Genomic DNA, 13,079 nt, shown 5'->3' on the forward strand with positions numbered 1-13,079 from the left:
CATTCCTATGGCCAGGTTACATCCCATCCCAGGGACTGCCTTATTGCTGATATTTTTTACCTAGCTACCTGGTTGGCATCGTCTCTTTGGTCTGTCTGGGTATTTGGTCCAATTTAACTTTTGGTTTGAGTTTCTTACAGAAGAGACTGAGTTTTTACCATTGGCATTGCCTGAACCTTGCTATAGACTTACAGGTCTATAGGATCTATGGCTTGTTAGAAGTAAAAGCAATTATAGTCTTAGGGTAAAGTCTAGTCTTAGGAGAATGGCAGGACTCACCTTATGTGTAGCCTTCCTCCTCTTAATTTGAGAATTCCTTGATGGTGTTTTTGTGGTGAGAACTAGTATAATTCATTTGAAAATATTAAGAAAGGTGTTGGCCTGGACTCCCATGACTTTCTTGACTAATTGCCGAAGTCTGGTAATGGTTTGCAGATTCTGATCTAAAGCATTTTTTTTTTTATGTGTATGGCATGAGTGAAGACTCCTCAAATCTGAGTTGTGAGGCAGTGTATTATATAACAGCTTTCTTTCCACTTTTTTTCCTTCTCTTATTTGTTTCTGTTCTCCCATTTATATCATCTGTGTAGATATTATGAAAAACCCTTTAAAGAAAAGTGAAGCCCCCCCCCCCCCCATTTTTCCTGTGATATTTGGGCAGAAAGCACAAGTACTATGAGGGAGGGTGACTGGACTGTCTATCTTATACTGGACTTGCACTTTCTGGACTTAACAGCATGTAGTAGAGAGAGAACACAGGCTTTGGAACAGAATAGATCTGAGTTTAAATTCAGAGTTTGCTATTAAACCGAGACCTTGGGTAATTTCTTCACCTAGAGCCTGTTTTCTCATTTGCAGTAAAACTTCCTTCCTTAGGGTTGTAAGTATTGCCATGATAATAAATGTAGAACACTTAGTAGTTGTTAGTTCTTTTTCACCTTCCCTTTCACTGTGGTCATAAACTGCTAAAGTCTCAAATGTGGGATCAGAACTGATGTGTAACGCTGCACTCTGTGTCCCAGAAACACTGGTCTAGATGGGACCTCCTAGTAAATAGAGCTGGAGCAGGGGAACCCGCTTATCCACTCCTCAGAACCCAGTTATGCTTTTGATCCTGTTAGTCTCACCTACTAGTTCACAAAATAGTTTTCGGCTGAGGCATTACCATTAAGTATTATAATTGGGGGATAGAAACTAACTCCTGAAACAACTTAATACCTCACATTTGTATGGCATACATTATCTTACCAGATCCTCTTAGCGACTCTCAGTTGAACTGGGCTGGTGATGTTGGCATCTTACAGATGAGAACATGGCAGTGACTTTTTGCCATTGTTGGCTAGTGGCAGAACCTGGCCTGGGACCGGTCTCTTGCAGCCTATCCTACATAGCCTCTGCTTCTGCCATCTTTCAGGCAGAAAATCTCCCCGTGCCATTAGGCTAGGAATCTGATCCTCTTTCTGTGCTATCCTCTTCTCCAAATTAGAGCTAGATGGTCAGCCTTTAAAGCCAAGAAGGTAGGAAGAGATCTTGCTTCCTGACCTAGAGCCCTGGCTAGTTTTCCTACTGTCCTTTAACTCCCTTTTTAGAATTAAAGTTGTAGGGGTAAAAAGTAGCTGTTTATGACAGGATGACAATTTCTCTGCAGCAGGGAGTGTTGTCACCGTATGCCCCGTAATAGTGGTAGTTTGGGCTTTTATTAGCAAAGAAGATTACAGGGCGAGGCTGCCAGAGTGGTAACTGCAGTTCAAGCCCTGTTGAAACCTAGAATGGAGGAATCTCTTGCGCTTGAGTCCTCTTGATGTGGATGGCTCAGAGGTTATTATCATATGTAGTGGATAAGGGCAGTGCTTAAAATGAAGCATTGGAGATGAAAAGGGAGCAGCATTTTAAAATTTTATTTTATTATTATTTTTAAATGAGGATACTTCTTAAAGACTTTTGAGTAGCTTTTTGGGATGTGGGGTAGAAATATGAAAACTCGGCAATAGACCAGAAGAAAGAGCAGGAGTAAGTGACTGCAGGAGCCTGGAGCCAGGGCCAGAGATTTAGAAGGGCTGCCACATTCTTGGATTTAGGTGCTGTATTCACTGGAAGGAGTCTTAGTGGTAGAGGATTAATTAGGGAGTTTATTGGGCACCTGTCTATCTGTTGCTCTGGGTGCTCTTGCTCACAGAATGCTGCATGTACTCTGAAGCAAACAGGCCCCAGCGTTTGTGTTGGTAGGGCTCTGGGGAGCGTGGGAAAGGGAACTGAAGCAAAAGGCCCAGCCTAGGCTAGTCCCCACATGTCTTCCACACTACGACAATTGCGTTGATTTCTCAATGTCTTTGTGGGCATGCTGGGACTAGGCTTTGAGGTTTCTGCCTTAGAGGTGGGAAGGAAGGGGAAGGGCATTCTAACAACAAAATCTACACCCCCCCACCCCCCAATTTGGTTGCTGGGAATAGAGGGTAAGTGAATTTTTATCCATATTATAACCTACTCCTCATTCTGTACAGAAGTAATTCTTGACAGTAGAGTCCAGGTTTTAATAAAAACTACATCCAAGGTCCATGTATCTGAAGACAGAGCAAAGTCCAAAGGGCATTTGTCACATTAAGCAATTCCAAGTCATATTTTATACTACTCCCTTCCACTCCCAGATTGTCTTTCTCCAAATACCTGCCCCGTTCCTCTTATTTTTTAATGTTTTGTGTATATTTTATTTTCCTCTCAATCCCATTTTTCCTCCAAATATTTCTGCAGCTCTCTCCTTCCTGCTTCCTCCTTGCTGTGGTGGCTGGGATGCTTCTCCCATGATTTTTTGAATCTAGACTGGGCTGTTCTCTGTGTTAAACCAATCAATTACGACCTTCTCTTAACAGGTGTGTATGGAAATGTTTATTAAGAAAAAAATTTTTAAGTGCCTTTTTTCTTTATGGGGGGTTAAAAAGAGGGTGGGGAATAGGGGAAGAGAGATCATTTTAAATCCTCTGGACATGGTATATGTTAGACTGGTCATATCACCTATAGCTAGTTTATAAGCAAGAAACTGTTGAGTCCAACTGTATGACTATAGTGCCCCTCCATTTACTGGCCAACTTGCAGTTAATGGAGTAGGGAATGGGGAACTCATTGTAAGTATCATTTATTATATAAATAACACACAAATCTTTTAGATACTTGGATATTTATCCAGAGTTGGAAGAAGTAAAGATGTAAAAATAGAGTTGGTTTATTTAGAACTTTCGGCAGGATAACAGGGATGTAGGAAGTTCCAGCCGTTGACTGTCTGGAAGTTAGAATATGAACTACTGCGAGGGGCATTTTCAGAGTTTGAGCCTAATGCTCATTTTCCTATTTCTCAAAGAGATGAAGGTTGCTGCAAGTCGTGCCTTTTTACATACAGAATTTTTTGTGTTTTTACTGCTCTCTTGTCTCCTTTAGCCAAGGCACACGGTTTACCTTCACTATTAATAGTATAGCGTAGTCTTGAAAAGTAGAAAGGCTCCTTCATAAATGTATTCAATATATGAGGGCCTTCATTTTGTTTCCTGCTTTTGACAGTAGGAAGTTTTTTAGTATTTCCATTATGAGTGGCATTTTAATTTAGCATATTTATTTAGTATATTTTGCCACTATTGAGGCAATTTCAGTGTTCAAATTTGGAGAGGTTAAGTAAGATCTGTAGGTCCGTACTGCTCCCTTAATTCTAGAAAAGGCTTGCCCCTGCAGGACAGTGAGTGTTGGTCTGTACCGTGGAGTTACAACTTTCACTGAGTTGATGCCAGCAAATTTTTCCAGGGAAAAATAATGTAATATTAATCTCTGGTCAGGACTACATCTCTTAGCCATATTCTCCCTCTCCTGCCAACAGTGTAGAGGTGGATCTAGTTGCCCCTTTCCATTCACTGGTTATTTCTGGTGAGGTGTTAAAAGGGTAGTGGGCAAAGGATGCTGCTTAAGCAGACACTGGTGATGGGCTCTTAGGCTTGGTGGTGGCTGGCTTTCTGCATTGCAGTAAAACCACAAGAGGGCATCTTTGGCTCTGGGATTAATGATTCATCTGTCTTCTCTGACCTGTGACCTTTTCTCTCCTCTCCCGTACCTTCTCTCGGTAGTGTGAAGTGAGGGGGGCCTTCTCCCTCCTTGCTCCTCCCTCTGTGATCCACACCTTCCTTTTTACCCTGCCCTGCGGCGGCTCCGCCCTTTACCTTCATGGACGACTCAGAGGTGGAGTCGACCGCCAGCATCTTGGCCTCTGTGAAGGAACAAGAGGCCCAGTTTGAGAAGCTGACCCGGGCGCTGGAGGAGGAACGGCGCCACGTCTCGGCGCAACTGGAACGCGTCCGGGTCTCACCACAAGATGCCAATCCACTCATGGCCAACGGCACCCTCACCCGCCGGCATCAGGTAACCCCTCTATCCATCAGACCTGCAGGTAGGACTTTGGCATGGTCATAGAGAGGCTGTGATCCTACATGGAAAACTACTTTCCTTGTGGTTATGGGCTATCCAGTGTCCATGCTTCATGGTGAACCTTTCCAGCACTGATGTGAGAGATAGGGGGTATTGCTGCTCTGCTGAGCTGAATGCACTTATCTTGAGAAGCATCTCTCTGACTTCCTGTTTTGCTGGAGTGGGGTTCCTGGGTTGGGATGTAATTCTAGTCATGGTAGATCCTATAGTTTGGAGCTATACTCAAGGACCTTCTGTTTTCTCCGATTTCCCCCTGCCCCAACTTGGTATCAAAAATTCAGGAAAGTAAATGCCTGCTTAGTGGTTGGTGAAATTGGCCATCTTGTACTCTCAGCTCCAGTTCAGTCTCCCTCAGGGAACAGTCTGCTCAGAAGGTGTTTCAGTGTCTATAAATTGTGTATTCTTGTTCCGTATTGTCCTTGTATGCTTGTTTTGTTGGCTTTGCAAATTGTGTCTTGGAGGGGGATGGTCATTGTTAATTCTTTTGGTTGGAGCTGGAGAAGGAGCATCGTGCTGCTATTTAACCCAGATAACCACAGGAGCCAGTGGTCTCTGGGTTGGCTGACTCTGTGATATGACTTGGGGGAGTTGGTATTAGAAATGAGAAGTATCTTGTGTTCCCTATGGTTTCTCTGGTCTGACTTTGCTGTGATGTAATCTGTCTGAGGGTATGTGTTTGTAGAGTAGACCTTGCCTGGTAGACTCTATCTTACGAGATTTCTGGTGGGAACTAACAGCAGTGCTTATGCTCTAATCTAATAGTCCTTTTCATTGATTACTTATTTTTTAAGACAGAGAAGATCCCTCATGCTGAGAAGCATATTGCATGAGAGGACAAAAGTCCATGTAGGGGGTGATCAGGAACTTGGGAGATAGTATGTTTGCAACGTTTCTAGGATTTTTATAGGAACCAGATAGTGTTAGGAGTGAGAGGTATATATTGAAAGGGGTGAGCAGGACTGCCCAGGCTTGGAGATGGTGGGGAATTCCAGGATTTAGTACTGGGTTTCTCTCTTTCTTTTATTTTTAACTTCTGTTCAGCAATGAAGCCACACCCTTCCTTCTTCCTGAGAGTAATGTTTAACTTCCTTTCCCTGCAGCATTACACTCCCTATGTAATGGGAGTAGGGTGGGAGAAGTCTCCCAAGATGGCTGGATCTCACGGTTTCCTATTGGAAGAGGAGCAGTCAAATGTATTTTTACGTAGTATAATGTTGTTAGATTATTTCCTGTTGCTTAAGACAGAGCATCTTGTGTTCTGTGGCCCTAAAAATTGGTGAAGATGATGTTGAGACAACTGTTTTTGGTTGAGGGGAATTGGGGTACTTGTTTTCTTCCTACTTGAAAAGGGAGACTCCTATCTCTTGTGTTTCTCTTTAAAAAGCTGGCTGATAGGGGAGTTTCCAGTGGTAGTAGAACATGAAGATGCATGGAATGATAAAAAATGCTTTTGGAAACTCCCCAACTTAGCTTTTCTAACTTTCCTTATATTTTTAAGGACTTACCGGAGTCTCTGCTATTTACTTGGCAAATAATTTTTGAGTGCCTATTATGTGCCAAGCAGTGTTCAAGATACTGGAAATATATCATTGAACAAAACTAACCAGAAAATAAAAATATGAAAAATGTCTGCCCTCATGGAGCTTACCTTCTTATGTTCTAGGGACCCATTTTGCCAGTTCCAGGACCAATCCCAATTTTGAGGAAAGTGCTAAAGCTAAGGAGTGATGTGGTTCTTTTATAAGTACTTGACAGAAGGATTCCAGGCCACATATCTTTTTGAAAGCCTTTTTCCTGTTTGGAAAAAAGATCATTTGTATTTGATAGAGCAAAGGAAGGCTACAAAATGAATTGTCTTCTTGTGGGCTGTGTTTCAGAACGGCCGGTTTGTGGGCGATGCTGACCTTGAGCGACAGAAATTCCCAGATCTGAAACTCAACGGACCCCAGGTAATGTCTTTGGTTCGAGGTCTGGGGTTGCTTTATTTTTCTCTTCTTACTTCCCCAGCCCATAAGAGTATTATTGGTATCTTGTAAAGTGCCTGGTACATTGTAAGTACCCAACCATTGATGAGCTTCTTTCATTTAGGAAAATAGTGGAGCTTCAACGTATACATGTAGTTGTATTTTGGAATGAGTTTTAATGGCCGCTGATCCTGTATTTGGTCCCTCAATTACTGCATCCTTTTGCTGGAATGGGCATCCCTCTATTTCTCCCTGAAATCTGGTGGGTCTTGAGCCTTAGGCAGTTTCTGAAGAGTAACAGCCCCAGTCAGAAGATCACTTTTGTTTTTTATCTTTTGTTTTAAAGATTTTATTTATTTATTCATGAGAATACACACAGAGAGAGAGGCAGAGACACAAGCAGAGGGAGAAGCAGACTCCATGCAGGGAGCCCGATGTGGGACTCTATCTGACTCGATCTGGGTCTCCAGGATCATACCCTGGGCTGAAGGTGGCGCTAAACCCCTGAGCCACCTGGGCTGCCCAGAAGATTGCTTTTGAAGGGATTTTCTGGTTCATCTTAAAAGTTCTTAAAAAAAAAAAAAAAAAAAAAAGTTCTTTACTGGGCAAACTTCTTTTTTGAAGGATCATTCAGATGTAGATGTAGCCTCAGTTAATAACAGTTCATATTCACTCCAGTGACCAGAACTGGGAAGTTAAATTTGCTGTCTCTGTCACTTGGATGTTGATGTGGCTATAGTTAACTCAGTTCATATTTATTAAGTGACTAGAACGGAGGACTTCTGTCTTCTCTTTTGTACAAGTTCAAAAGGTAGGGATAGCTACCCCACTAAAAATCTTGGGGTCCATGGAAGATGCATGGGGAGGGGGGAGTCTTTGTCTCTAGGGAGATTGCTTCTCATTGGGTTGTACCGTTGATGTTTATGGCTTAATAGTTGTTCCTTCCTTTTCCTCTTTTCCATACAGGATCACAGTCACCTTGTGTATAGCACCATTCCCAGGATGCAGGAACCAGGGCAGATTGTGGAGACCTACACAGAGGAGGACCCTGAGGGAGCTATGTCTGTCGTTTCTGTGGAGACCTCTGATGATGGAACTACTCGGCGCACAGAGACCACAGTAAGCTGAGAGTTGTGTGAGGTCTAGGATGATGGAGAAGGTCTTCATTGGTGGTGGTGGTGGTGGTAGGGGATTAAACACTTAATTAGGGTGGATGAAAGGTATTAATCTGTAGTGAAGGCATAAAGAAAGTGATCTCTAGCCAGATAGGAAAGATAGAAGAGATATGGGAAAATCAAATGGAATGAGGAAGAGAGAAATATACAAGGTTGCCAGTAGCTTCCCTTATAGTCATGGTTACTGCCAGCACAGATTTCTTGCTTGGGCACTAATAAGATGGAGAGAAAGGGTAGTGGTAAATGTAAGGCATTTCTAGATAAAGTGAGCTTGCCATAGGGGTTTGTTTCATTTCTTAGGTCTAGAATTTAGGCTTATATTGTGTTCACTTTTCTCTTTCCTTACGTGAAGGTCAAGAAAGTGGTGAAGACTGTGACAACACGGACAGTACAGCCAGTCCCTGTGGGACCAGATGGGCTGCCTGTGGATGCCTCATCAGTTTCTAACAACTATATACAGACTTTGGGGCGTGACTTCCGCAAGAATGGCAATGGGGGACCTGGTCCCTATGTGGGGCAAGCAGGCACTGCTACCCTTCCCAGGAACTTCCACTATCCTCCTGATGGATATAGCCGCCATTATGAAGATGGTTATCCCGGTAGCAGTGACAACTATGGCAGTCTGTCCCGGGTGACCCGCATTGAGGAGCGGTACAGGCCCAGTATGGAAGGTTATCGGGCACCTAGTAGGCAGGATGTGTATGGGCCTCAGCCCCAGGTTCGGGTAGGTGGGAGCAGTGTGGATCTGCATCGTTTTCACCCGGAGCCTTATGGGCTAGAGGATGACCAGCGTAGCATGGGCTATGATGATTTGGATTATGGCATGATGTCTGATTATGGCACTGCCCGTCGGACTGGGACACCCTCTGATCCTCGCCGACGACTCAGGTAGGGAAGAAAGGGTGTTACCAAGACAGTGAAAAGTATTTCTTCTTCTAAGTATTTTTTTTTAATCAGAGACACTTGTGTCTTCCCTTTTGTGACTTTACTAAATACTGACTTTCTTTTTTTCTTTTTTATGATGGAAGTCCTATATTCTAATGACTTGTGGCTGTTGGTCTACATCCTGAAGAGTGGCCTTTGCTTTCGTGCCAAGCCTTGCTGCTATTTCTGCCTAAGATCTGGCCCCTTTTTTGGTGATAAGCAGCAGCACAAAGGAGCTTGGTGCCTGGTGCTATGGGATATTCACTAGCTCCTATGAATTTCTTTAGCATCTGGTTTGGTATTAAGACAGGGTTGAGGGTTTAGGCTTTCAGGGCCAGAGTAGACAGTTAGGTGTATGTGACAGCCCTCCCCATGGTGGTTTTAATTTCAAGTTAAGAACAAACCTTGATCTCACCAAAGCCCTGATACTTTCTGTTTTGATTTTTACGTTTGGTTATAAAGTGAAAAGGGGGTGGCATCCTTTGAGGGTGGTACGTTAGTGACACTCTGGAAGGTCACTAATCAGCTGCCTATTCTGACTTTACTACTCATATGGGATTCTTTGGTGATGTGAAAAAGGGAGTGATTGATTTTGGGGCTGGTAGAAGGTTTGCCTTGAAAGAATGCTTTGGAATTGGGGGTTGGCAAACCTTTTCTGTAAAGGATCAGGTAGAACTATTTGTGGGTTTTTTTTTTTTTAAGATTTTGTTTTTTATTTTTATTTTTTATTTTATTTTATTATTTTTATTTTTTAAATTTTTATTTATTTATGATAGTCACAGAGAGAGAGAGAGGCAGAGACATAGGCAGAGGGAGAAGCAGGCTCCATGCACCGGGAGCCTGACGTGGGATTCCATCCCGGGTCTCCAGGATCGCGCCCTGGGCCAAAGGCAGGCGCCAAACCGCTGCGCCACCCAGGGATCCCAAGATTTTGTTTATTCATGAGAGGCAGAGAGACAGGCAGAGCGAGAAGCAGGCTCCATGCAGGGAGCCTGACATGGGACCCCAGGATCATGCTCTGGGCCGAAGACAGGCGCCAAACTGCTGAGCCACCCAGGGATCCCAGATAGAACTATTTGAATAGGCTTCGCAGGCCACATATAATTTTTGTTGTATGAACGTTCTTTTACAACCTTTAAAAAACATTAAAAACCCATTTTTAGTTCTGGGACTGTACAAAAACAGGTTTGGCCCATAGGCTGCTGGTCCTGCTTTAGAATAAATCAGAGACCTAGTGTTTTCCAGGCGAGGAAAAATAATAAGAAAGAAAGGAGAAGATTTACAGATGTCTCGGTGCTAAAGCTGTCCTAGCAGCTGTTGCTGAATTTCTATATGGGGTCATAACCTTCTAAAGCAAATTCCTTGGTGCTCGTTTTACCTCCTATTAGGTTTGGTTAATAGCGATCTGGGCTAGTCCCCGGGTAGAGGTCCCATTATCTAAGCCTGAGTCATTCACCTTTTAGGTATTGTATCATTTGGACAGCTAGTCCAACTCCCATGTGACTCACCTTTTATTGGGGGAGGGGGCCGTGGAGTGGGCACCAGACCTCAGCTGGTGCGACTTGAAGCAGTGATAGATAACAGCTATCACCAAAGGAGTCTGCCCAGGGCGGTGGCCTGTCTGCTTGTTAACAAGTCCACTTTTCTGACTTCCTCATTAGTGGAGTTGGACCTAGGTGGGTGGGGGTGGCCAGGTCATTCTCTGCTCTGGCAATTGACATAAAGAGAGCATTTGGGCCTGGTTCTTGGGTCCATTCCAGGGTGGCACTGGACTTGGAAACCTGCTTGACTAGCAAGAACATTAGCTGCTTCCTGTTCCAGGCCTAGGAGAGTAATACAAGGTCAAACGGAAACAGTAAGGCAGAATGATTAGTGGAAAAAGCACTGAACCAGAAGACTTCTGGTTCTAGTTGTGCCTTTGCCACTAGCTATATAGCCTCAAGCAAGTCATTTAATCTTTCTGGGCACAGCTTTGTTATTTGTAAAACAAAGGAAAGAATGTCAAGATCCTCTGCTTATGGAAGAAGGAAATAATACAACTGAATGACCAAAAGTCCTGGCTATGACAGTTGTTTTTGTAATTGCTTATACTGAAATAATAATGAAAGTTAAACATGCTCACTACAAAACTAGAAAAACCCAGAAAGGTACACCAGCGGCCATCGGTAAAGAACTACGGTTAACATTTTTGTGCACTTGCTTTGAGTTCTTTTTTCCTATGCATGTAGATCTGCCCTGACCTTATTTTTCCCCTACTAAACTGGAATCTTAACATACTGTTCAGTAGCCTCCTTTTAAAACGTAGCTATATAATCTGTTCATTTTGTTTCAGTGATATTAAAAAATAGTGATTTTTACTATATGATTTGTCCATCTGAGTTGCTGTTGAGTGGTTGATGTTGACAGCTAAGAGGCAAGGCCTCTTTGCTCTGGCTAACCTTGAGGTTTTGGTGACTGTGGGAGGGGTTTTGTGGAACAAACAACAGGCTTATTTGGAGAGTTCCACACAATAGATTCTCCTCTCCTATGGGAGCCAGAGGGTGAGATGAGCTCGCAGATAATGGGTCTCTTCCTTCCTGGTGGTTATGAATAAATAATAGTGTGACAGATTCACCCTCTAGTGGTTGCTGGTAGTATTGAAATAGGAAGAATTTTCTTCGGTGAGACTTTTCTTTCTTCCATTGCTTTGTCTCTTGTTTTCTTTCTTAGTCGTTGGGTATCTCAAGTGCTGGGGTGCTCAGTAGCCTCTGTTTTGACAGGATCCGAGGTATTGTTTTTAGAAATTGGAGGCTAGGAACCATATCTCGAACACATTTGTTGAGTGTCAGAGATGACTTTGGGATGAACTGTGAAAATTAATGTTCAAGCTTATACCAAAGCCAAGTTTCCCTACGATATAGCAAGGCCTATACTATTTCTACTCTTTTCACGTCTTTTATAATTTCCAAAATAAGATAAGGAGAGGCTTTAAATAAGAAGTGTGTTTAAGGGTCTAATCCCAGCAGCTGTTTCCTATGTGTAAATGCCTCATTTCCTGTTTAGCTGAAGGCTTGTAAGAACTGTTCTCAGACATTGTTTGCTGACTTCTTGGGTTTAACTCTGTCGTCTGAGGGTTTATTTCAGTCTCTATCCAGAGCGCTTAGCTGTCAGGTATCATTTAACTCAGGATTTGATTCTGTTTTTGTGATTAACATCTCTGAATGCTAATTATTCTCTGAACTAGTAAACTTGACAGGAAAAAAGGTATTTTTAATCTAACTGCAGATGCCTTTGAAATTGTTCCCTTATCCCCTTAAGAAAAATTGATCAGTATATCATTTATGCAAAGGAGAGGTAAGATGTAGTGTACTAGAGCTGAAGTTACTCCTGCCTTGGAGGTAAGGGGTCATAGGAGCTCCCCAGGAAACCAGACTAGACAACTTGATGTATTCTTCTTTTCCCCTCGGTTCCTTCAACACTGCAGGAGCTATGAAGACATGATTGGTGAGGAGGTGCCTTCGGACCAGTACTATTGGGCTCCTCTGGCCCAGCACGAACGGGGAAGTTTAGCAAGCTTGGATAGCCTGCGCAAGGGGGGGCCTCCACCCCCTAACTGGAGACAGCCAGAGCTGCCTGAGGTGATAGCCATGTTAGGATTCCGCTTGGATGCCGTCAAGTCTAACGCAGCTGCATACCTGCAGCACTTGTGCTATCGCAATGACAAGGTGAAGACTGATGTTCGGAAGCTCAAGGGGATCCCAGTACTGGTGGGATTGTTAGACCACCCTAAAAAGGAAGTGCACCTTGGAGCATGTGGAGCTCTCAAGAATATCTCTTTTGGGCGTGACCAGGATAACAAGATTGCTATAAAAAACTGTGATGGTGTTCCTGCCCTTGTGCGATTGCTCCGAAAGGCTCGGGATATGGACCTCACCGAAGTCATCACCGGTGAGTTACTGGCACAAGGGCAGCTGCTGGGTTGGGGTTACCGTGACCCCTAGAGGTGTTGAGAGCTAGAAGGACTTCTGGTCCTTTTACTTTTGACTCAAGGTTGTGAACTGGTGATCTTTGGGCAGAGCTATCTCACTGATTTGTTTGGATCACATAAGGTTTTCACAATTTTAAAGAATTGATTGCTGATGTTTAAGATTCAGAAGATTTCACTTAAAATTCCAGATGTTCCTTCTATTAAAGTGTGAGAACTGGCAACAGTGGATCAGTTTTGCTACCTGACAGTAGCAAAGGTTTGAGCTGTTATGTGTGCTCTCTGGTTTGCAGTAATCCTGAACATACTTCGTTATCTTTAGCCAACTACTGCCATATAGCAAGTTGTCCCAAACGCTGAAGCTGGGAGTCTTTTGCCGTTTTTTCACTCTTTTGTCATTTCTTTTAAATATCTGTTTATCTTGACTTACCTGCCTGGCATGTGTAGACACTTGAGCTTGTGGTCCTTGCTTTTAGAAGAGTTGTTTTTCATATTGTGGGTTGTGATCCATTAGTATGTATTGAACACATTTGTGGATCCCGATCAGTATTTCAAGACAAAGCAAGAACGAGAAGTGGTATAGATTAATTC

General features: G+C 43.2%; 1 protein-coding gene across 16 annotated transcripts in view; it reads left to right on the plus strand.

The window, feature by feature from the left end:
- CTNND1 (catenin delta 1) overlaps window positions 1–13,079 on the plus strand; it is a 52,925-nt gene that overhangs the window by 26,671 nt on the left and 13,175 nt on the right. For 13 of the 16 annotated variants that reach the window (XM_072790888.1, XM_072790889.1, XM_072790887.1 and 10 more), the window contains 6 exons: window positions 2,749–2,867; window positions 4,104–4,395; window positions 6,339–6,410; window positions 7,392–7,544; window positions 7,953–8,488; window positions 11,988–12,451. In XM_072790888.1, the coding sequence (XP_072646989.1) occupies window positions 4,201–4,395; window positions 6,339–6,410; window positions 7,392–7,544; window positions 7,953–8,488; window positions 11,988–12,451 (1,420 nt within the window). In that variant the 5' untranslated portion in view covers window positions 2,749–2,867; window positions 4,104–4,200. The remainder of the gene's footprint in view (window positions 1–2,748; window positions 2,868–4,103; window positions 4,396–6,338; window positions 6,411–7,391; window positions 7,545–7,952; window positions 8,489–11,987; window positions 12,452–13,079) is intronic. The other 3 variants (XM_072790903.1, XM_072790902.1, XM_072790890.1) reach the window with 2 other exon arrangements.

The sequence above is a fragment of the Canis lupus genome, chromosome 21 (assembly GCF_048164855.1).
Source record: "Canis lupus baileyi chromosome 21, mCanLup2.hap1, whole genome shotgun sequence".
NCBI lineage: Eukaryota > Metazoa > Chordata > Mammalia > Carnivora > Canidae > Canis > Canis lupus.